The sequence below is a fragment of the Copadichromis virginalis genome, linkage group LG1, assembly GCF_057382275.1.
Source record: "Copadichromis virginalis isolate Kocher_CV1m ecotype Utaka linkage group LG1, C_Virginalis_male_GT1.1, whole genome shotgun sequence".
Taxonomy (NCBI): Eukaryota; Metazoa; Chordata; class Actinopteri; order Cichliformes; family Cichlidae; genus Copadichromis; species Copadichromis virginalis.
In genome coordinates, this window is record NC_140618.1 from 18123639 (window position 1) to 18147549 (window position 23911).

A 23911-nucleotide genomic window follows, 5' to 3' on the forward strand; every position below is an offset into this window, starting at 1 on the left:
AATATGAAGGCTCTGTGCGATGCTGTTGGAGTTCTTAGCAAGGCCGCACTTCCCTTTAATGTGGAGTGAGTGAAAAGTGCGCAGGTGACCTCGGTTGCTGTCCTGTTGACACCGAGGCGAGGAGCTGTGATTAGACTCTAAACACACCGGATATGTCCTACATCGCCTACAGAACTGTTTATGTTTTTTTCTCTCCGCAGCAAAGCAGATATATTTGTGTAGAAATATTTCCTGAATATTGCATCTGTACACCAGAACACCAGAATCAGAATCCATTTAGTCCAGTTTTGTGTGTGCGCGCACCCCCGCGCCCATGCCTATGTGTGTGTACACATCCGTTTGCCTGCACGTGTGTGTGGTGCTCAGCTGGCCAAGTGAGAGTTGTGTAATTGCAGGGTTATTGCTGCTGAGCCTGATGGGTAATGACACATTTGCAAATTAATTCTCAGCGCTAGGCTGTGATTAGCATACAGAGAGAAGCATCTCACACACAAAGACCAATATATACGCGCACACACGCTCACACACTTCACAGGCTTCTAATCACCAGTGCGAGGTCAGGTTAAATGGGAGCGCGTAATGGCGGAGCGAGTGCGAGTCTTAGCAGATAAGGGTGAGAGAAGGGTGACGATATTATTTCGCATCAGAGTTGATGCGGACACACTTATGCTGCTTTTTTTCAAATTAATAAAATCGCTCCCTCTCTCTTTTCTGCTCACAGAGGCCATTTAAGGTAAAAATGGGACTCGCAGAGTAACTCACAATACACAACATCACCCACAAACACGATATCATGATACACGTGGTGGCTAGCTACACAGCTATGGTTAGCATAACATATACACATTAGCACAGTGAGGCTGGAGGATGAACGCTAACTTTTTTCCATTTGGTAAGGATAATCTGAAAAGGAAAATACTTCGGATGATGTGAGTGTTAATTTAACTTGAATTTTTTTAACAGATCTGGATGCTGGTCTTTTAGCTGCTTCGCTAAGTTGGAAATATTTTCTCCCTCAGCCTGAAGAACACAAAAACATCACACAAATTGGCTTTCGGGAAACAATTATCATCCCTTGTACAGCCATATTAGTTCTGTTGTTTAAAAAAACAACTGAAAATAGCGATGCATGCATTTAATAGTTTGATTTATATTATTGATTTTGTAAGAGAAGATCTTAGGAGACCTCTATTTTACGTGGAAATAACTGCACATCTACAATTCAGTTTTTGGCATCGTACTACAGCAGTTTCAGCCATGTTTGGCGGACCACCACGAGGAGTCATGAGTCTTTTGTAGGTCAGTACTTCAGTGTTGCGGGATCTGTTTGCAGCAGCTGCATGTTTCAATAAAGAATTCTGTACTTGGCATGTACGTCTTGATAATTGCACCACAAGAGAAATTTGTATAATGTTCTCCTATATTGATATTTCCCCACATCCTTCATGTTGGTTGCTCTGTAGGGCATTGACATGCACTGGGCATTGACAGATGAAATGATAAATACTTTATTTATCCGATATTTGTTAAATTATTTTCAAGATTGTGTATTTTCAAGAAGCAGGATCACACTGTGAAGGATTGTACTCACCATGTTATAACTTCAAACATTTCTCCTGTCACAATTACTGGCTATTAGAAATCTCCTTACCGATAGAGAGATACTCAATGAAACAGCATCACTGCATGGTTTGAATTATGTTTACGCTCAATTTCATGGTTGTCATTTGTGATGCTTATCGGTCGCCGCATGTAAAGAAGGATTTGCAAAGTGGAAAGGACTTTTATTACACATATGCAATTAGTGCCTTTTTTTTATTCAGTCATATAATGAGTATGTTCCAAAGAACCCATTGAAGATGTTGAGTGTTTTTTTTCCCCCCATTTAAAAGGTGAATTGCTTTAAATTTACTCTGAAAATCCCTGACACTTTTGTTTTTTGAATGCACATCCTCACTTGTGATGTTGCGTGCAACACAGGCTTTATTTCTTTCTTCTCTTTGAGAATCCCACACCTTCTCTTTTTGCATTCACGTCAGAGTGCAGCGCGTTACCGGGATGCACAGTATATGTTTGTGTGTGTTTATCTTTGCAAGTCTATTTGGCAGAGGCTGTGCGGGGTAAGTAAAGATTATAGTGATGTCTTATCCTGGCACTCCTTGCTGAGGAAGAAGTCATACGTTCAACCCTCTCTCACTTGCGCACTCACACACACACACACACACACACACACACACACACACACACACACACACACACACACACACTTGGGCACAATGCTTCAGAGAGTGATTATGTCTTTGAAGGGGGGGATGTAGGGGAGACAATAGTATAGTGGGTTGACAGGAAGTGAGTGTGGCAGGTTTACGTGTGTGTATGTGTACAGTATGTGTGACTGAGCTCAGTCTTGCTTTCTCTGAACATAGCCAAAGAATTAAGGAATATAATCTCTCTCTCTCGCTCTCTCCTCTCTCTTTGTCTCTCTACCTGTTTTCATCCCCATCTTTGTCAGCTGACTGTGTCTTCTTATCCATGCCGTTTTCATTTTATTCTTTTTTTAAACCCCCTTTTCACTTGTTTTTGTTCTTCCCCTCTCTTGTTCTTTCCCTCTCCCTGTTAGTTCTTGATCACAGTGTTTCAGTCTCACATGCTGCCTTGGTCCCCAGGGAGCTTTTATACCCTTTCAGAGAGAGAGAGAGAGCAAGACAGAGTGTGTGTGTGTGTGTGTGTGTGTGTGTGTGTGTGTGTGTGTGTGTGTGTGTGTGTGTGTGTGTGTGTGTGTGTGTGTGTGTGCCTCCATGTACGTTTCTTCTTCTGCAGTGCACTTGTCAACTGTGACTCATTACACTACGTTGAATAACAGAGGACAATAGCTGTTCTCCAGCACTGCCTGTCCCTTAATGAGCAGCGAAATAAAAAAGCAGACACATGATTCTTTATCGTTACCTGTCAGTCCCACTTTTCATCTCTGCAATAACCCACATGATTTGATTTCAACACAGTAACCTGTGACGTTACTGCTCTTTTTCTCATTTTACTAGTGTAAAAAAGAAAAACTAAACGAGCAAATGGTCAATCTGAGTTTGCATTTAAAACTTGGGATGTTTCATGTCTTTGTTACAGAAGATCCTGTTAAACAAAAAGGAATTCTTGTGTTTGTTTTGGGGGAAAAAAACTGTCATGCTGCAGCCGTTTGAAATTTTTACATCACCGACTGCCATTTTTTTTCTGTGTCAGCCAACATGAGGTATGACTTTTAGATCATAGCACACTTATTACATGTGTCCCTTCAAGCGCTCTGCATGTTCTGCGTGAGAATAATCTAAATCACCAGTCCTGCATGCCAACAATGACGATAACATTGAAATAAGCAGTTGAGCATATATTTTGTTATCCTGAGGTCAGGACTTTGATTTCAACATATTGGATTAGTGACTTTTTTGACTCTGTTGCTGTTCTCCAACAGCACTGTACTATATTTTTATATTTTTGTGTATTTAATTCAACTGAAAATACCACTGAAATTAAAATTACAGTGAATTTTGATGAATACATTTTTTTTTTTTTTGTTACAACTTCTCTGTTACTGTAATTAAATTCCCGTTTTAGATCCCCACCTACTTTTTATATCCTATTCCATGAAGTCGTGCACACATTATACATTCTTCAAGCAGCAGCTTTATTGTGGGTAAACCTCCTAAATTTAAGCCAAAGGAAAAATCATCATATAGCAAATGTTTTGTGATATGATACCATATGATATAATATATGACTGCAAGAAGGTCCTCGATTTGAATGTAGGCAGTGGCTTTGGTTTTGATGTTGGTGTTACTTTCCCCTCATCGCCTAGACCCCAACACTCCAACACTCCAGTGACTTGCAAGGGGTTCAGTTAATTGGTGATTTGAAGTTTGCTGTAGTTGTGAGTTTGTGCATGAATGGTTGTCTCTCTCTGTGTTACCCCTGAAACAAACCAGTGTCCTGTCCACGCTGTACCCTGCCTCTTGCCATGTAGCAGATGGGATAGGCTCCAGCTCCTCTCAGACCCTGATCTGGATGAGCAGAAGAAAATAGATGGATGGATGCAATTGCGAATTTGATCATTCCTATTTTTAACAAAGTTGTTTAAACTACCTTTTTAAGCTGCTTTAGTTTAGCAAATTTCTTCAAGTGGTTTTCCTGAAGTCCATTGGTGGCTGCTGCAAATGGCAACGAAAATAGATCCTGAAAATGATGGAAAAAAGTCTGCATCTTCATCATCAGAAGCATACACAGCATTTGAGGTTTAAGAAGTGATCTTCAGTAGTTACTGCAATGTAAAACTAGGAGAAGGGAAAAAAAATGTCACCAAAGGTGCCACCCTTAAAAAGAAATGATGAAAAAAAAAAACTGGAATAACCTATTCCTGGTAAAAAAAAAAAAAATTTTCCCCATAGCAATATTGTTCAAAGATGTATTTGTAGTCATAAGTTAGAAGATGTTGTTTTAATTGAAGTCTCTGAAGGCTTGTTGGAAGCAAGCCTCTGTTGTTTGAAAAACGTACAAATCTTCTTGTTCTCCTTCGGTCCTCCTCATCTTCATGCGGTCCAAGTTGCGGAAATTGGGCATCGTATTTTTAGTTCTGTCTCTGTGTCTGCCAGTGTGTCATCAGGCTAGGTGGTGTTGTCCCTCAGGGGGACACATCGCCTCCCAACCTCTCTCACAAGGTGTGAGACACTTCAACACCTGCCTCACGCACACACCTTTGCAACACAACACAGAATCACACAGATGCCTCTCAGCAAAGATGATGCGTGTTATTCGGACGCACTTAACCATAAGGAATACAGTATAAAGGGTGCGCAAATGTCAACATGCTGAACGTACTTATCCACCTTTATGTTAGAAGTTACACATTCTACCAATCATGCTAAAAGACTTAAATCTGCTTTACTTCTCATTTCAATTTATAGACTCCCCCTTTCACATTAGTCTGTCCCTCTGTGTCTCTCCCTCTTCCTTCAGTCACCAGTCCTTGTTAGTGATTATTTGGCCTATTTGCCTATGAGCATGGCTTTCACACTCCCGCTGTTTCTCTCGATGTGTGCTGTCTTTTCCTGTGTCCTCCGAGTCTTGCTGGAGGCATGGGACCCCTCAGTGTGCCTCCTCTCTCTTTCTTCACTAAACTCCTGCCAGCCTTCCCTCCCTCTCTTTTTCATAGAATGGGTTGGAGAGCAACCCAGGGGCAAAATATCGTGGTAGACTATTTCAAAAATCATCTATCTTTTCCCTTTCTTTATTTTTTTCCTTACTTTCTTGCTCTTGCCCCCGCGCCTGCTGTTTTTGTGGCTGATATGGTTTGGTATGGATGCTTCCCAGCAGATAGTTAACTCCTCACCCCTATTGCCACCATCTCGGTCAGGTTTTTGTGTGGAGCAGGGGGCATAACACAACATGTTTTGTGTGTTTATTCGCGTGTGTGTATGCGTGTGTGTATGATGAGGAGAGAGGCAGTGAGAGAGAAAGGGGGAAAGTCTGCTGTCGGCGCAGCATGGTGAGCAGTCTGTGCAGAAGACTGCACAAGCCAAGTTTCCTAGACGGACACACAAATGCACCCACACACTTGCAGACAGAGACGAGGACTCTCATTTTCAGAGGAGAGAATGGAGGCGGGGGATCTTTTATATTTTCTTCCTCCAAATACGTAGCTGTTCTATTGTGAGCTGCCCTTGAAGACCCACAACACACACTCTGCACTCTCTACGGGTTGATGCTTTCCTACTGTCTGATACAGTGAGAACAGATGCTCCCTTGATAGTCGTTGGCCTCTCGCTGTCACTGGTGCTGTCCAATCAGCTGTCACCCTAACTCCAAATTGAACTGTGACCATTCTCCTCCTCGGGTGAAGCATCAGCATTGGCTGGTATTTCCTTCTCATCTGTACCCTTGCCTATTCAGGCTCTTCTTTTGCTCTAACACCACCAACCCCCTCACACTGACACACACACACACACACACACACACACACACACACACACACACACACACACACTCCCTTCCTCGCTATCTGGCAGTCTTGTTGCCTGGAGGGAGTTCATTCTGCCCTCCTTCTCTCCTCCTCTCCTCCACCTCTTTCCTTGTGTGTCGGCAGTGAGAGAGAGAGAGAGGGGAGGGTGAGAAAATGAGAGAGCGAGAGAGAGAGTGGCAGCAGTAGCGGAGGAAGCAGAGCTGTCTCTCTTCTGATCATCTTTCTTGGATAGAGGGATAAAAGGCAGTCCTAGGAATCAGTCGTTGCTCTTGTCTGCAGGATTTACCCAGCCTGAGTTTATTCTCCCTCCTTCCTCTTTTCACCTCTTCTTGACACTGGACCGCTAGCTTTTACATCTCTCTCTCCGGCTGTCCCGACTCGCCGGGTGTGTGTGCGTGTCTGTTTGTGTGTGCTCATGTAAGAAAGAGATTGAGAAAGCGCGTTTCCTGCTGCTGCTTAGAAACGAACAGCAAGTGTTGTGACCCTTTGCCCCTGGGATCTTGGGCAAGAGTGAGGGGGTCGAGAGCACGGGCGTGCTCTGGGGTTGACCCTTGCACCGCTCTGTCTGTGTGTATCTGTGTGGCTGTCTGAGTGTTTGTGTATGTGTGTGTGTCCTGGCTGGCTGGGCGGTCCCAGCCTCACGCTTGGTTAGCGAGGACCAGAAAGCAGGGATGACAGGCTGAGTCCCAGCCCAGCCTCACCACACACTGAGCCTCGTTTCTGGGTGGCTGCGAAGGCGCAGTCCCTTTCTGTCGAAGTCATCCAGGACAGGGCTGCTGCCTACACATTTGAAACAAGTTGCTGTGGCTTCATGACACTTAAACAGAAACCATGTTTGGACTAAAAGCACCACTTTACTACTTGCCAGGTAAGCTTATGTCATTCATGTGTGGTGTGAAAACGAACGCGTGTGTGTATTAAATCATTTTCTAAATGCACATTTGTGTGGGCATGTTGTGCATGTGTGTCATTCTCTCTGCGTGTAATTGTGTGTTGTAACAAAGTGCTCTAGAGGTTTGAGGTTAGCTCTAGAGTGCATCTGAGGAGACACTTGTCTTTGTGCTGTTGATCCTGAGGTTGGAACCTGAGATCCGAGGCTGGTAATGCTGTGTGACAGCAGCTCGCACTCTGTTCCTCTAACCTCTCAGCTCTTTATCGTGGAAGTCAGCAGGTAAACGGGACACTAACCCGGCTGCTTTGTTTTATTCAGCTACACAATGAGTAGAGAAGCAAATGCATAGTTTTGTACGTGTGGTCTATCTTTTTAGGGTTTTTATACGTGTGTATGCTCACATGCATACGTGCATGTTTGCAGTTTTTGTAGGAGCGTGCGTGCGGTGGGTGTGAGAAAAAAATACTAGGGCGGCGTGAGGTTACCGCCGGTCGGCGCTTAAGTGCGTCTCGTGGCTCACTGGGCACTGATTGTTGAGAGGACAGCCAAGAGAGGGCAGTGAGAGAAGAGAGGAGAATGACAAACTGAGGTAGAATGGTAGAGAAGAAAACTTGAGAGAGGCAATGTTTTCTTTTCTCTTTCTGTGCCTTTTGCATATGTATTCATGTGTTCATAAATATTTAAATGCTTTGCCTCCTGCTTGATTTCTTGACATACACACTGTAAACCCACACACCTCCGTACTCTTCCATCAACTCAGAGATGCTTTTTGCTCTTTATACAGCTTTTTCGTAATCTAAATCTAGCTATAATTCAGTTTTATACCGTAACCTAAATCTGCACAATGGTGCTTGTCTTCTGTTTAATGTGTGCTTTCATCTGTGTGTGGATGTTGTCTCCCTGCAGCTTAACTGAGTACACTTCACCAACACTTCTTAGAGATAAATAATTTATGTGCATTAGTCAGCAGGAGAGTGTGCAGTTAGTCCATGACCGACCGCTTAAGTCTTTCTTTTTTTCCATACACATTTTTGTATTAATTGTGTATCAGTTTAAGGACGTGACCCACAGCGCAGACATAAAATGTGCTGCACTTCAAATGAAGTGTTTAGTTGAGTGTATACTGCTTTCTTTTGTATGATTTTACATTTCATTATGTTATGTTTTTTTTATGTTTCAAGCACCATTTTATTTGCGTTGATATCGCAGAAACACAGAGGACTCCAAAGATTAACAGTTATAAATTAGTAGTAAGAAAAAACCTAAGAGCCAAAATACTTAAGTCGTACCTGTGATTACCTCTTTAAGGGTACAGATGCTTTTCTTTCTTGAATAGCGAAGAAGCACACCAAAACCTAAGTACTTTAATATAGGCTGATGTCATTTGTGAGCTTTAACAGCTTTTTATCTATTTTTTAGCCTCCTTCTGTATGTGCCTATCTCCACCGTGTCTTTCCAGCCACTTCTCTTTTCAGACGACTGGTTTTGAAATGGATATTTGCTGGTAAAGGCCACAGAGTGCCTGCTGTGTGAGAAATAAAGACAGAAAGAAACACAGAGAGGTGTTTGTGTCAGGGGTTAGAGAGGAGGACAAAAGACTCAATGCACTACTTTTCTACATGTGTCAAAGCCTCTGACCAGAGCGCTCTTTATTTTCCAAGTCTACGCTTGAATCAAACTGAGCAATATAAGAATTAACCAGAACAAGCGGAGAGAGACTGTTTGTGGGGAAATCTGCAGAATGTGATGAGACAAAATCAGGAGACATTTAAAAGAAGACAGGGATTGAGTTGCTGGCTGTAACCTCCTTTATCTCCTCACATTCCCTCTCTGATTCCTCAGGACTTCTTCTCTTTGACTCTCTGACTCCCATTAACCACCCAGTCATCTTCATTATTTTCCTCTTCATCCTCCTCGTCCTCCTCTTCCCTTATTTTTCCAGTGGTATCTGTGACCCTTTCTTCACTCTTCATTACTGCGTGTGTCTTGGTGTGTGTCGTTGTGTGTGTGTGTGCACATGTTCTCCCTAAACCTCCCACACCAATGTAGCCTGCAGCGGGAGAGTCACGCAGATTAGAGACACAGGTCTTTGCTGTGACAGTGGCCAAAGCTAGTAAGGTGTGTGTGTGTGTGTGTGTGTGTGTGTGTGTGCGCGCGCGCGCGCGCCTAGCTCTGTGGGTTGCTTCTTCTCTTCCCCCTTCTTTCATTCAGCCACTAAATGAGCCCCTGCCTGCCTTCCCGTCTTAACCGCCGTTGCCTTGGAGACCATGTCAGACACATGCTAGTTCTCCATGATTATTTGACAACAAAAAAGGTTGGGTTAAATAAAGAGGAATGGGTTGGGGGTGGTTATTGATGGGAAGAAGGCAGAGAAAGTGGAGAAAGAAATGTATTAAGAGAGAATAGCAGCGAGGGGTGTCGAGATAAAGGTGCAAAGGAGAAGCACTTGAACTTGGGTTGCATTTACATCACAGGCGAGGTGGAGCAGAGCCAGGGAGCAACCACTTCAAAATGGAGGAGGGTCATAGTCGCTGTTTGTCACTATACCCCCGTCCCACTTTTACACTCCTCAGGTATCTATGCTTCTAGCTACATGTCCATCTTGCCTTCTCACAGCTGTCACCCTCTAATGATCGTCCTCCATACCTGCTGTTTGTAAAACCCAGCATTTTAAACATTATATCTTTTTGGTGTGCGCATGTTAACTATATTGGTCACTGAACCAACGATCTTGTCTAATAAGCTTGACTGTCATGCACAAATCCACTGTATCTCTTTCCTCTGTTGCTGTCCCCCCCCCAGTGGTTTCTGTACTTCTACCCTGAGGGTTACATGCTGAGAAACGGGGGGGGGGAGGTGTAAGAGTTACAGAAAACAGGATGGGCAGCAGAGTCTGTGCCTGTGACAATAAAAACAACCTGTGAAGCTGAAACCACAAACCACAGAAGCAAGCAGGTGGGGTGAGGTTAAAGAGCAAGAAAGGCTGAAGTTTTGTTATGACAGGCCACAGACTGACAAGGTTTTTGTGTTGAGAGCTAATCCTGTCAGAGTTTACTTGAAACCTCCCGAGGTAGACAGATTCATTCAGACTTTGCACTTTGTTATCCAGCCTACTTGTCAGGAAAGGGTACAAAAAAAGACTGAAATGCACAGTTTACCAAAAGATAACTGATATTTATTTTAGAGGAGAACAAAATGCGCAGATAAACAAATCTGGTAATAAACCAGTTTAATTGTTGTGATCTACTTCTCTTCCCGTTCTCCCTGGCTCTCTTTGAAAATCAATTTCAGAAGAACATGGTAATCTGGACAAAATGCGTTTCTCTTCTCTTTCAGACGCATGCACACGAAGAGGGAATCAATATGTGTGGGAGCCATGCTGGGTGTTAAGCCCTAGATCAGAGTGTAGACTAATCACTGGTGATTACCAAGTGCTTGTTCAAAAAAAACAACAAAAAAAACAGCAAAAAAAACTCGGCTAGAGTGCCGCCTGTAGATTTCGGGGTAAATGTGCATATTGAGAATTTGCTTGTGAATATGTGCGCAACATCACATACTGGTAAACTAAGCCACAGGAGAGCATTCATTGATAAAACCAGCAGAGGGGTCCATACTGTGTTAGAAGATTATCTGTGGAGTAGTGAAATCATTATATCCAATTAACCACAATACCTTTGCATGTTCCTTCTCTTTATAGCTGAGACCATCTCCTCTGATCAATTCCTACAAATCTCCCCACTGCATCTTTCTCCCTTTATGCTAGCGTCAACTCAAGTGTGACCCATCTCTCTGCATCTTTCTCCTCCTCCCACTGTGCTTTTATCCCACAGTTCGCTCTATCATTGTACCCATTTATCTATTTTACTCCCCCTTTGCTCCTCGCTCCAACCATCGCTCCATTCCTCCCACTCCATGTGCTCTGACAGCTCTGTCATTAGATGGCAGTAGCAGCAGTAAAGCAGTCACGGTGATGGACTACTAGCTCCCTCGCCCTTTCTCTCTGCTCCTCTCTCTCCCTCACTCTGCCCTTGCTATAAAAGCTATGACCCATTCTCGATGTGGCATCTGTTCCACGCCAGTCCGCAGGTGGTACTGCCCCGGTCATGGCTGTAAAGGTCGGCGGTGCCGTGTCTCTCCGGCTGCCCTGTTAGCCTCCTCATAAACCCAGGAGTTGTTAAACCCTGACCCTTCACACCTGTGGCCTCTTCTCTTTGGATACAAGCCACCACCAGCTACCGGGTCCGTGGAGCTCCAGAAATGCACACACATTTTTGTATTTTACAGAGAACCTGTACTCACGTCATTCAATTCAATTCAATAATATTTATACAGCGCCAAATCACAACAACAATCGCCTCAAGGTGCTTTATATTGTAACACATACAAAGAAAAACCCAAAAATCACACGCGCCCTGTGAGCAAGCACTTTGGTGACAGTGGGAAGGAAAAACTCCCTTTTAACAGGAAAAAAGGCTCAGGGAGGGGCGGCCATCTGCTGCAACCAGTGGCACAACCTCAACCAGCCCCTTATTCAAACAGCTAAAAGATCATCCATCATCCCACCATCTCACACACCGCTCCGCTAAAATGTGCTAAAACGAATTAAAAGAGTCCAAGGGGGAACATCTCTTCTGTTTAATTTGTTTAAAAATTAAAGTGCAAACACGACAAGCCGGGGTATAATGCTGTGTGTTTTAAAATGTCCTAAAATAGTGATCTGTTGACTTCGTTAAATAGCCTGATGTGAAAATTATAAATTACACCCATTTAACTCTAAATGCTGAACTGTTTCTATGCCTTCCTCATACTGGAGCCTTTTTTTCTACTGTAGTATATCTGACAGGAAATTTAGTTCACCTGCATTGGCAGACATGAACATACACACAAAACCCTTACACACTTTTCTAACAGACATTTGGTTTACTAACAGGTGCAGGGGGGTAATGAGGGCTTCACTGGTATCACAGTTGCAACTATGATTTATGGACTACTGTCAGTTCGCTCTCCGGTAGTCTTGTCAGTTTGGCGCCAGGGAGATGCAATGCTGTTTGTGTAATGCTTTGTGTTGTGTGTGGATTTGTTTGTTCTGCTCCTCTGAGGCTGTGGATTGTACATATAGAAGCAGTAGTGGGATGGTAAACGCTTTTTCTCTACAGCACCATGTGCATCCAGGGATATCGTTGACAGGTTTTCTACGTCCAGTCGGTCTCTGAGTCCCTACGAAACACTCGGCTACAGCAGCGGACACTCACCTCTGATCTTTCGAGTTAAGTCACTGTGAACTGAAATGACGCCCAAGCGGAATGCGAGGGCCATAAGTAGACCCACTCATATTTTGCGGTTGAACGCGCGTATGTGCGTACATGTGCATGGGCGTGTGGCTGTGCTGTCAGGCTTTTCCTGAAACATTATTCCAGCAGCAGAAATAGCTGATCTCTAATTTCCTTCATCTTCCTTTGCCTCCACTAATCAAATTAGACTACAGAGAATTCTAATTAAACCCTCCCTGCATCTGATGATGCTGGGTTCACACAGACAGACACGCGTGCAGACGCCCATGGATGTACATCATTACACAGTGACACATGGGCACATAGATGGTATTTATTTTCACTTAGGAACACTCAGATGAATTTCAGTTTAACTTTAGGCAGCAGAGTGGAGAGCGCCTTGTAAACCTCCCACCATCTGACTGCTGAAATTACTAAAATGCATTGAGAATGGGTGTGGAATACTTGGAGTTAATGCTGCTCTCATTGAGGCTAGTTGTCTAATTGATTTGTTATGATCTAGTAATACAAGGACTACAAGGACAGAGGAAGCAATATCCGAACAAATCTAATTTGTGTTGTCTGTGAGAGAAAAGGAAAGCAGAGACCAAATTGTGACTGGATTTGAATGGGAACTACTCACCTTGTAAAGTTATGTGACTGCTTTTTTTGTGCTTGTGATGTTACAGTGTTGATAAGATCTTTCCACAGACAGGCATATAAACACCTGCCCCAGCACTCCAAACTGCCTTTGTGGTAGTTACCACTGCAGCAGGTGGCTCCTGTAATGACTTGTCACACACACTACTTTCAGTGTCTGTTACTCTCCTTCAAAACGCTCCAATTCTCAAACTCATCCTTCATTTTCATCCAGACTACATTGCTAAGTTCCAATAACGTATCCTGAATGGTTGCAACCCCAGCGTGTTGATAAAATCTGGAGAAATAAAGAAATAAAAACCACTTGGCAAAGTACTCAAACCTAGCTTTTAGGATTATTGAGCACAGTAATTGTATCCAGGTGTTCAAGCCATATTGTGCTTTTTTTAAAAACTAATTTAAGAAAACAAATAGGACAAAGATAGTTTGAGAAGACTGACTAATCAACTAATAAAAATTATTTTTATCCAACTCAACAAATTATATCTTCATGCGCAGGTTATAAAGTGTGTGTATTGACAGCTCCCCACCTAATGGCAGGTGGCTAAAAAATGTGTTTTCCATTAGCCACTTCACCCAGACCATGTTAGCTAGACCAGCGGTCCCCAACCCCCGGGCCTCGGACCGGTACCGTTCCGTGAGTCGTTTGGTACCAGGCCGCGAGAGTTGAGGCTCAGGTGTGAAATGTATGGTTTTCAGGGTTTTTATCGGTTTTCAGCGTTATTTTGTTATCGTTTTTATCGTTAACTCTGTTTTGCTGGGTCTTTTCACGTGTGTTATGAATAAATCTTCTTTTTTTCGGTACCGGTACTAGTTTTATTTTGTTGTATTTATCCGCGACACCTGGTCCGTGAAACTATTGTCGGGCATAAACCGGTCCGTGGCGCAAAAAAGGTTGGGGACCGCTGAGCTAGACAGACTGACTAAAGGAGGCAGGTGTGAAGAGAAAGATGGTGCTAGGAAGGTCGAAGAGTGTATGAGGGGTTTTTTTAAGGTTAGAGCCTTTTATTGATTTTAACCTGCAGCACATACTTGACTTTTTGTGCAAGCGGTTTACATGACTGTTGACAGATCAAGCATTATAACACGGTGCTGGACACAACTCTGACTCCAGAGGTTAGAGTTGATGATCTATTGCTTTAACCCCTGGAACATATACAGCAGATATCAAAATCAACATAAAATGTCAAACAAAGTTTTTTCTGAAAACACTTATTTTGGTGATGCAGATATTTTCATAGCTTAAATGTAATCTGTATTTCTAAACTTTACCATAAAATCAGAAGGGTGATGCACGAAGTTGCATAACCTTCCTCACATACAGATAGACAGACAGACTGACAGTGGGTAAGAGCTATCAGTTGCCAGATGACTATCTTCTGCAGTGCAGTAAAGGTTCAGTTACATCTTGCACACTTCCTCCCTGCCAGACCACCTGCTCGCTACACCAGTCTGAGCAGTCAGGTCCTCGCACTGAACGATTTGAATAAACACGAACGGCCTCTTTTCCACGGCTACGCAGTTACAAATATACTCACACCTGAGAGGTGACAAATGTCAATGATCTCATATGTTCCCTGCCCTTTTAACTGCACCATAAATGGATGGTCGGTGGAGGAACAAGCACAAAGCAGGAGATAGATGATGTTAGGGGGAGAAGCAGGGTAATCCTCCCTCACTTCCTGTGGTAATTAGGAGTGTGTGAGTCTAAGATTTATGAGGAAGAGGAGGGGAAAAGAGGGAACAGTGCTACCCAGAGAGAGGGTAATAAAGAAACTGCTATTTTTCTACTCTGAAGCTCCGTAGAGCAGTGTGTATTTGTGTGTATCATTGTATGTGTTTCTTGTGGTGGGTGAGGGCAGCCTTTTAAGCTGACAGCTTTCCAATCATTAGCCGATGGGATTTCAGAGCTTAACCATCAAAGCAACCCCTTCACTTATGGCAAGAAATGAAGAAAATGCAATTTGCCCATTCCAACCCCTCCTCCGTCTCTTTGTTGTGTCAGTTATTTGTCCTCCCTATATAGACATACAGCTACTTTCTCTAGATGCAGTTTGCAACATAGTCTTTTCTCACTTTCCTCTTAGATGAGTATCTGCTACCAGCTTTCTGTGCATATGCTGTTCAGTTGCCTCCCTCTTAGCCAGGTGTTAGGCGGGGTGTCGGTGCCCCTTTCATCTCTTGGGTCCAGGGTATGGGCCTGTGTCACCATATGTGAGTGTTGGAAGGGTTAAGAATGAACAGCCAGTGACCTCACCGAATCAGCAGGACGTGCTGTATGGTACATTAAATGTTGTAGTGAATGAATAACCTCCTACTTTTCATGCAGTGTTTTTTTTTTTTTCTTTTTAGATTGTGTTTGTGAGTGTGTGCTTCTTTGTGTGTCTGATTGGTGCCATGCTGCCAGCCTCTCGGCACACAGGAAATGGAATTGAATCATGGGAGATAGATTAAGAGAATGACGAGAGCTCATCACATCCCGTTAAAGACGGGAGATAACTCAAGGCAAGGTCTCTCTCTTTCTCACTTTCATTTTTCTTCCTTTGTTTGTCCTCTCTTGTCTCTGTCCGTACCTACTCTCACTTTCTCAGTTCTTCGCTCTTTGTGGTTCTTATAAGGTGGTTTGGCATGGGGCAAGTGCTCGCTGACAGGGTCTAAAATGCCACATTAAAACTAATGTCACACACTGAATTGTGTGTGAGTGAGCATGCGACAGAGAGACTGGGAGAGACTAGATGATGGATGATAGATGATGGTTGTGACCTGAATAGATGGCTCGGGGCCGGTCAGATGACTTCCTCAGCAGGAGGAGTAATGAGGAGAGGGCACAGGATTACCGCTCCATCACTCTGTGTTTATAGAAGCCTTACAGGGTCCACAAAATGAATAGCACAGCAGCTATAGCTGGGTATAAATCTCACACACTGCACTGTTGTTTGTCCATGTGGCTGAACAATATGTGTTTGAGAAATGATGCCTTTTTTTTCTTTTTGATGACAACATAAAAGGGGCGGGGGGGATATAGCTCATCCTCTCACATCCAGTTCTTTGGGCACTCTGTGTGTTTATGCGTTGACTTGTGTTTATTTGGTTGCTTGGTGTCAGAGGGTATGGGGGTTGTTTCGCATCCTGAGGGAAAACTGAACAAGCTGAACGGTCAGACAAGGTTATGTGAGCAGTTCTAAGTGAGTGGAGACATATAAACATGCTCCGTTTCAAACACTCACACCATGCGTCAGTGCCTTGAGCCCAGTACAAACCAGAGTAACTTGCTAGGAGTAAAACTTGCCCTACAACGCTGGTTTCCCCGATAAATCCCAGAGTACAACCAGTCGAAGGATGATGCATCGATCTGACACGCGGTCGTCATACGCTCCTGCGCTGATTGATGTGGCCTGGCTTCTTGTTCTGTGAGTGTCTGCTCCGGTCTCTCGGCATTATGTCAAGGGAGGTCTCAAAAAAGAGCGCGACAACTAAGGGTTGCTCAGGAGGTGGGAGTAGAGCAGATGAAGGTCAGAGTAACGCAGAGTGTAAGGTGAGAAAAGGGCTGAAGGGGGAAGATGAAGCACAAGGAAAGATAAGACAAGTGAATGTGAGTAGGCTGCCAAAAGTGCTTCATGTCTATGTGCGAGACAAGAGGAGGTTAGGGGTGTGTGTGTGTGTGTGTGTGTGTGTGTGTGTGTGTGTGTGTGTGTGTGTGTGTGTTTGAAGAATGTCTAGGGGCGGATGCTGTAAGGGAGGGTGAGTGTTGGGGAGTGGGAACAGATTTGGGGAGGGCTGGCCAGCTGAATCCTGGTGGGGAGTGGCAAGAGTAAGCTGGCACTGCGGAGGCGGGCATATGGAGGGCAGGTTGGCACTTTGGCTGCCACCGGAGTGTGCACCTGCCGGCAGGGGGAGACTCTGCCAAAAGGACGGGAGGGAGAGCAAGAGAGAAAGGGAGGCAGGGTGTGTTTGTGGTATGTGACAGTAAAAGTCGAGTTTGGGGCTGCTGGAAATGGTATCTTAAAATTTTGGATAATAACGGGATTCCGAGTGTGCTCTCTCACAATGGAGACTCGTGTATGCAAGCACACAGGTGGATACATAGAAGGACAAATGTTTACTCACTCTACAACCCTTCAAACCTAAGGCATACACATATGCACACACACACACACACACACACACACACACACACACACACACACACACACAGAGTTGCTTAACTCAACCTCAATCTAAAATAAACAGTCGCTCTTCTCTTCACCCTGTTTGTCTAAATCTATCAGTCAGATGCACTAAGTGAGTCTCCCGGTAGAAGAACAAATAAACAGTGTTGATAATCAGGATAGCATTTAAACTCTTCACTACATGCGCTACAACACACCTCCTAATTGGACTCAACTGTTTTGCTGCTAACTAGCTGCTAATTAGATCAGTGTATTCCTCTCACTCTCTCTCTTTTCCTCTGTCATTATCGGCTGTGAACAAAACACTTCCGAGAGTTTTTACTAAAAAGTAGCAGTACTAATGCGAGCAGTGGAAAGCAAGGGGATACTTTCTTTTTTTTTTTCATTTTTCATGTTAGTGAATCAAAACTTGACATGTATAACATGCTGAACAGAAGAGAAATTGATACGCGTTTCCTGTGTACTTAAGAGTTTATTAATCAGGGTCTTTGTGTTTTGGCTCCTCAATACTGACACACACGCAAGAGCCAAAAGGCAGTGCCCTCATTAAGCCGCCGTCAGAGAAGGTTTATCACAGCCCACCGGAGCCCATCGTTATCCTAATACACATATACACGTGCACACAAAGAATTTCATGTCTGTGCATGCTGGTGCAGTCATGCAGTATTGTGGATGTCGTAAGTGCCCAAAAAATAAATAAATAAAAGAGGTGTGTGTATGCACATGTGGGTTTTTTTTCCCCATATATGTGGGTGTCCACAAGTCTGTGCTGTAAGTGGATGGTGAAGGGGCCGTGACTCTGTGCTCTGGTTTTAGCCTTGGCTGTGGACTCAAGTGTTTGGACTGCCATGTTTTCCTCTGATCTGCCTCCTCTCTTTCATCAAGAAAACCACAGAGAGCAGGGCAGAGGGAGACGAAGCGGTTTAAAGGCTGGCAGCAATACCATGGCCTTGAGGTGTTATCTCTGCCCCTCACCGTGCTAGAGAGAGTGTGGATCGGATGCAGCTAAAAAGAGAGAGAGAGAGAAAGGGATTGTGGGAGTGATTTCAGTGCAGCCCGCTTCTCCTTTTTTCCCTCCCTGTGTGGGGCAGTATGGTTAGCAGATGGTCTTGTTACCAGCAAAACGGGAATGAACGCTGTAAAATTTGCTCGTGTTAATTTCTTGTCCCCCAGGTGAGACGTCAAGCACTCACATAGGCAGACCAGTACGCTCGCACATTTACACACGTATCGCAGATACTCTTGCATGCGCGGCCTTGCCCTGCTGGCTTTAAACACACACCATCTGCATGCAAAGAAAGTGTGTCGGAGGAGTGCGAAGCGCGTGCTTGGCTTAAAGAATGTGTTTCCAATGTTCATAGCCATAGCTTATGTTGCTTTGGAATGTAAAGTGTTACCAAACACTTCATGTATCAGTCATCAGTAACCCAGTTGTCCAAAGACAGTGGGTGTTTTGAGGGCAGACTGACAGAGCTGAAAGGAGGGCTGAATTGGCAATTAGAGGCAAAGGGAAGCAAGGGAATCTGTGCTAACAGGGAGGAGGAGATGGCATGTTCATCCGCAGATGAAGACTAAATCCTTTCATTCCCTCCTCATCTTCCCTCCCTCCTTTCCCTGCTTGCTTAGCAGTGAGATGAGAGCTTGTGCTTTGTAACGTCTGCTTCTCCATGTTTATGTGTATCAAGGATCCGTACTAGTCCATAGCTTATCCCTCTGAGTGTGTGTGTTCTGCAAGGATACAAGCGCCTTAGCCTTCCTTATCGTCTTATAGTAGGGTGCTCACTTTTGCAGTTTGAACCCCAGGGAGAAAGAAAGTAGTGGAGGCTAGGGAGAAAAACATACCTAAACAAAGTGCAAAATAATGATCTTTACTTTCACTTGCTCTCACACCACCGTTTTCTTCGTAAAAGCACTGTCTTAGCAGGACTTGGAGCAGTGGCACATGATGCTTCACCGTGGGCCTTGTGTCTCTTTATAAAGCATAATCGTTTTTCTGTTGTGTTCCTCTTTATTATCTAAGCTAATTCAAAATCTCAAAGAGAGACACAAGGGAAGAGAACTGGTAGATATGAAAGATGGCTGCACTGACTGGATGGTGGATGCTAATAGACCTGCAACAGTCAGTGAAATAATAAGAGGTGATAAAAGAGCAAGTAAAGAGAGCAAGCATAAAGAAATGTATCTTACTACCTCTGCCTTTGACTGTAACATCTTTAATTTACTGAGTAAAGGCTACAACACCTGCAAACAGCATATTCAGTGGATGACCGCTGGTAGTCTTCTTGGCCTTTTCCTGCCTTTGTGAAATTGAATGCAGATGAACTTGGCTTGGAGCGCTACAACCCTGCTAACATTGCTACGTTCAGGGAAAGGGAATGACAAAATGTGCAGGAACTGATGATACTGCAGTATGCTTTAGGTAAGCTTTAATGTCATATGCTGAACTCACATATATGTATTGCACGCACACTAGTGTTTCTGTGGTGTTAATATGAAGCCACTATGCCACCTACGCAGTCCTTCTAAGTGAATGAAGTGAGTCATATGTGAGGAAGCTCTATACGAATACAAGATTCAGAACACATATGCTCACCTTGAACGCACAGTACACTCTTATATACATTATGCTTATAATAACATAGCGACCGCATATCCTCCCGCAGTGTTAAAGCACAAAAATCAGTGGCTGGAGATGTTCCACAAATCCTGTTGCTCTTTAACTACTTTGGTAGCTTGCAGGTCTTGGTTGAGTCCTTGATGTGTGCAGAAGAGGGATGATGAGCTTAATGCAGTCTGTCTGTGTCCCAGACGTGACCACCACATTAATACAGCGCTAATACAATGCTCTGTCTGCTGCATGCTAATAAAGTGCCAGCCCTTTTTCTCACACTCATTTCCTCATATAGTAAGTCTATTGTGTGAAACAAATGAGACAGGTGAGAAAAGACAGACTCCTATAGGCTGTCGAATTTGAATCCGTCATCTGTCACAGCACAAGCCCCATTATCATTTTTACATTTCCTCATGCATTTTGTTTTACAGGAATCCAGCTTTGACTAGCATTATGAAAACAAGACTTTCTTTTACTTTAGCACAACAGATCTTCAGCATCAGGTAGCGATGCTTGTAGCAAATATACAGAGAGCAAATCGGACAGAAGCACAAACAGTTCTTGCACCAGCTATTACCACAACTTTTTGAGGAGGTGCATCTCAGCTGCGATGGGAGCCTCCAGAACACCTTGAGTGAAAATCGTGATTTGACTTTAACGCTTGGAAGACCTTGACATTTGGTCCGTCGAGGGGGGTGGTAAAAAAAAAACCCTCTGACCACCTCACACCACGCACAACCACATCTCAGACCAAATGGATAAACATGGGCACTTCAAAGCAGCTCAGCGGCCATGCCAGCAGGCCTGAGAGGAGAAGCGAGAGGGAGGGAGGAACTGCAATACTGGAATAAATAAGGAGGGAGGGGGATTGGAGGGATGTGTAAGCATGACTGGTATTAATGGCCTAATAATGTATTTGGCTTTTTGGCAGTTGTGAAAAGGGTGAAGGGGACAGAGGGCAGAGGAAAAGGGGTTGACAGCATGTCACAGCTGGTTAAAAGCAAACCCAGAGCAGAGAGAGGAGAGAGGGCTTGTTTGCCGGGCTAAATGCTGTAAATAACATCAGAGAGTGCAGCTAAATGGAAATCAATGCAATTACCCTATTAGCATGGGCTTGAATTCACCCTGGCTTTTGCCAAATCTCTCTGTCTCTCTCTCTCCGTTTATTCATCTCCTGTACATTTACTGCTCCATATATCATGGTATACTGTACATTTGTGGACACGTTGACCATAACAATTTGAGAAACAGCACTTAAAAACTTAGCAGCGTGTCTATATTAGGATCATTCAAGTGGACATGCTGGTTTGTTCGTACTAACACCACTGCAGGCATTTTGTTTAGATTTGCATAACCCCCTTAATCACCCCTATTTGAATACCTCACAATTGCAGGGGGAGATTATGCTGTTAAGTGGTAAGTCATAATTAGATAAATAACTGGTTTGGCTTTCATCATCCCTGTGCCATCTGTTTGAGGGTGCACAAGTTTACAGGGGTGGGTGAGAGGAGAGCGGGGTGGGTGTATGGAAGAGGGTGGGGATAATGAGGAAAAGATTCCAGCTTTTAGTAGGTTATGTTGCATTTAAAAAGTGATACACAAGTCGCAAAAGAATTTGTAATTAGACATAGCACTCGCAGTCTTCTTTCATTCAAATGGGTCAAACTCCTTTACATAATTCCTATGTTTGAATCCATACAAACTAAAAACAAGGGGTATCACAGCTTACTTTCAAACCGAGTGTCACCTCAAAGCTTGGAGTAAAGTATTCTGAGCTAAAGGCTGATTCATCTATATCAATGTTTTGTGTTTTTTGTCTTTTGTATGGCAACCTACGGCGCTATAGTACCAGTGATTGTTGTGCTGTCTGTTAGAACGCATTTGCATAAATTTACAAGACGCTTGTTTGTGTTTGTATATGTAAAAACGGCTCAGACACAATTCTTCACCGTGCACCTCTTCTATCTTCCTATTTATTAATTATTATTTCCTCTCGCTATTTCTTCCGAAACACACGAGCACATCTGCTGCTGCCTGACATGCATGCATGTCTCCATCTGTACTGATCCCAGCGCTTTCCTTTCCACACTTTCTCTTTGGATGCTCCGTTTAATTTCCTTCCCGCCCTCCCTCTGTACCCCCTCCCCCTCTACTATTCCCTTCTGCTGTAAATATCACAATAAAATGATAATGCCTTTAACCTGGTACTTTGCCTTCATCCCTCTCTTTTGGTTTCTTTGTCTCTTTATCAGAAAATAAATATTGTTGTACCTCTGTCTGCTGCTGAATCTAAAGGAACAGGCAGAGAGGTTTCATATCTACAATAACAGCGAGGTGGGAACAATTTGATCTAATTAGCAGCTGAGGTATTACCCATAAACATTCAGCTCTTATTAACTTCTGCTGCATTTAGAGCGGGACCTGCATCCCGCTTAACAAGAAATGGAGGTGTACTAAGTGTAGAAATACATATTCACACAATTGTATGAACATTTATGAACGTCATAAATTGTTTTGCTCGTCTGTGTTTGTGTGGGTGTGTGCGTAGGGGTTTAGGGTGTCTGTCTCACAACATTCAGAATGACAGCTGACAATTAGCTTATGCCAGTGTGGTTAATCGAGGAGTGTACATTGTTAATTATACACAGCAGAGGGGTGGGAAGGTGGAATCTATTTGAATAATTGGAAGAATGATATAACAGCAGGCTTTTAAATTCCTTTGCCCTTTTGCATGTTTAATGAAAGGTGTCTGTGAATGTGTATGTCCACCCAGACCCGGGGGCTTGTCTAACATCCATAAAGATAAACCACACAAGGGTTAGTGCACACGTAGAAAGTCACACACATTTACAACCCCCTCCCACACATGCAGACGCATCATCCGTCTCTCTTCTTCATACACACACACACACACACAGCGCAAAAGAGAGGCTTGAGAAACGGAGGGTATGTCTGAGTGGTGCGCTCGTGCCTGGTTTTCCAGATCAATGATGTGTGGCTGGGTGATCGATGTGAGGGCTTAGCGGAGTGGAGAGAGCTAATGGGCAGGTCAGTGGCTTAGACACATCCTGGCTCCCCCTGCCTATTACCACTTCGTCTGTTAATAGGCCTCACCACACTCCCCTGTTGCTCTCACACACACATACAGACACCCACAGAGAAGGGGAGTGAGGAGGGAACACAGCAGAGCATGCTCGCTCCACACACCACCTCCCTACTTCCTGTTTGAATCGACGTCTCTTCAACATATAGAAATGTATTCCTTAGTTTTTCATTTTTTCCCCCTGTCTTCTCTGTGTGCTAAGAGTGAGCCTGTGGAACTGCATACATGCACACTGCCTGCATGTATGTATGATAAGGGGCAGAGCAGATAAGCAGCATATTTACAGCCACGTAAAGCAAATGTAAAAGAGACTGCTGTGCATCCCTCCCCTAATCTCATTAAAGTCTTCTCCAGCATGCACAGGGTTAAAGACGGCCTTTCCCTTGCATTTATAATTGACCAAAGTATATGCATGAGTGGAAATACTTTACGAGACTGGGGTCTGGTTTAGGCAAGGTCAGCAAAAAACAGCTGTATGTTGCTGGCATATTAGAAATCAGTTGTGCTTTTTAGTTGTATCTAAAGCACTATTCAGTCACATGCTGGCTTCATATTGGACTACTTCTATGCCAGTATTACTTGTGGTTTCACTCAGATGTACCCCAGTAGTGATGGAGAGCGCCATATACAGAGATTTGCCTCACCCTCAAGACAGGACAGTACATAAAGTGACGTATAATGCATGAGGTCACAGTTTTCTTACCGCAACATGGCAGTTTATTGCTATTCTCAGCATTTCATTTGGTTGTTTATTTTTCCATGTTTTTGCAGCACTGATTCCAAGACTTTTATTTGATCAACTGTACATAGCAACAGCCTACATCAGCATGTTATAACATGCAAGCAGTTTAGATTTGTGCTGTTTGAAAGTTGGTCTGAAAGCCTTTTTTTATTTATTTATTTAGAGAAGAGGAAGAAGAAGAAATGTCTAATACTGTGCTTTTTAATTTTTTTTTTTACAATATTATATACTGTTTGGAGTAAAACTTCAATTTTATCTTGTATTATTGTACAACACATGGTATATCTACATATAAATAAAGGTAAAATGGCTGAAATCTCTACTCCCTTAATTGATTTGCCTAAAAACATAATTGCCGAATAATTTGCAAATTGTTGAAATGCTGTTACAGAGCAACCAGTTATTCAGTTAATGAAGAAAATACTTACTTGGTAATCTAATCATTAATTGCAGCTAT

General features: G+C 43.5%; 1 protein-coding gene across 2 annotated transcripts in view; it reads left to right on the forward strand.

The window, feature by feature from the left end:
• The window catches only part of gse1b (Gse1 coiled-coil protein b), a 168167-nt gene that overhangs the window by 95017 nt on the left and 49239 nt on the right, over window positions 1–23911 (forward strand). Inside the window, exon 1 of one of the 2 annotated variants that reach the window (XM_085452886.1) lies at window positions 6054–6875. The exons of the other annotated variant lie outside the window; for it this stretch is intronic. Within the exon in view, the coding sequence (XP_085309012.1) occupies window positions 6839–6875 (37 nt within the window). The 5' untranslated portion in view covers window positions 6054–6838. Of the gene's footprint in view, window positions 1–6053; window positions 6876–23911 lie in introns of those variants that run through there. 2 annotated transcript variants of the gene reach the window in all.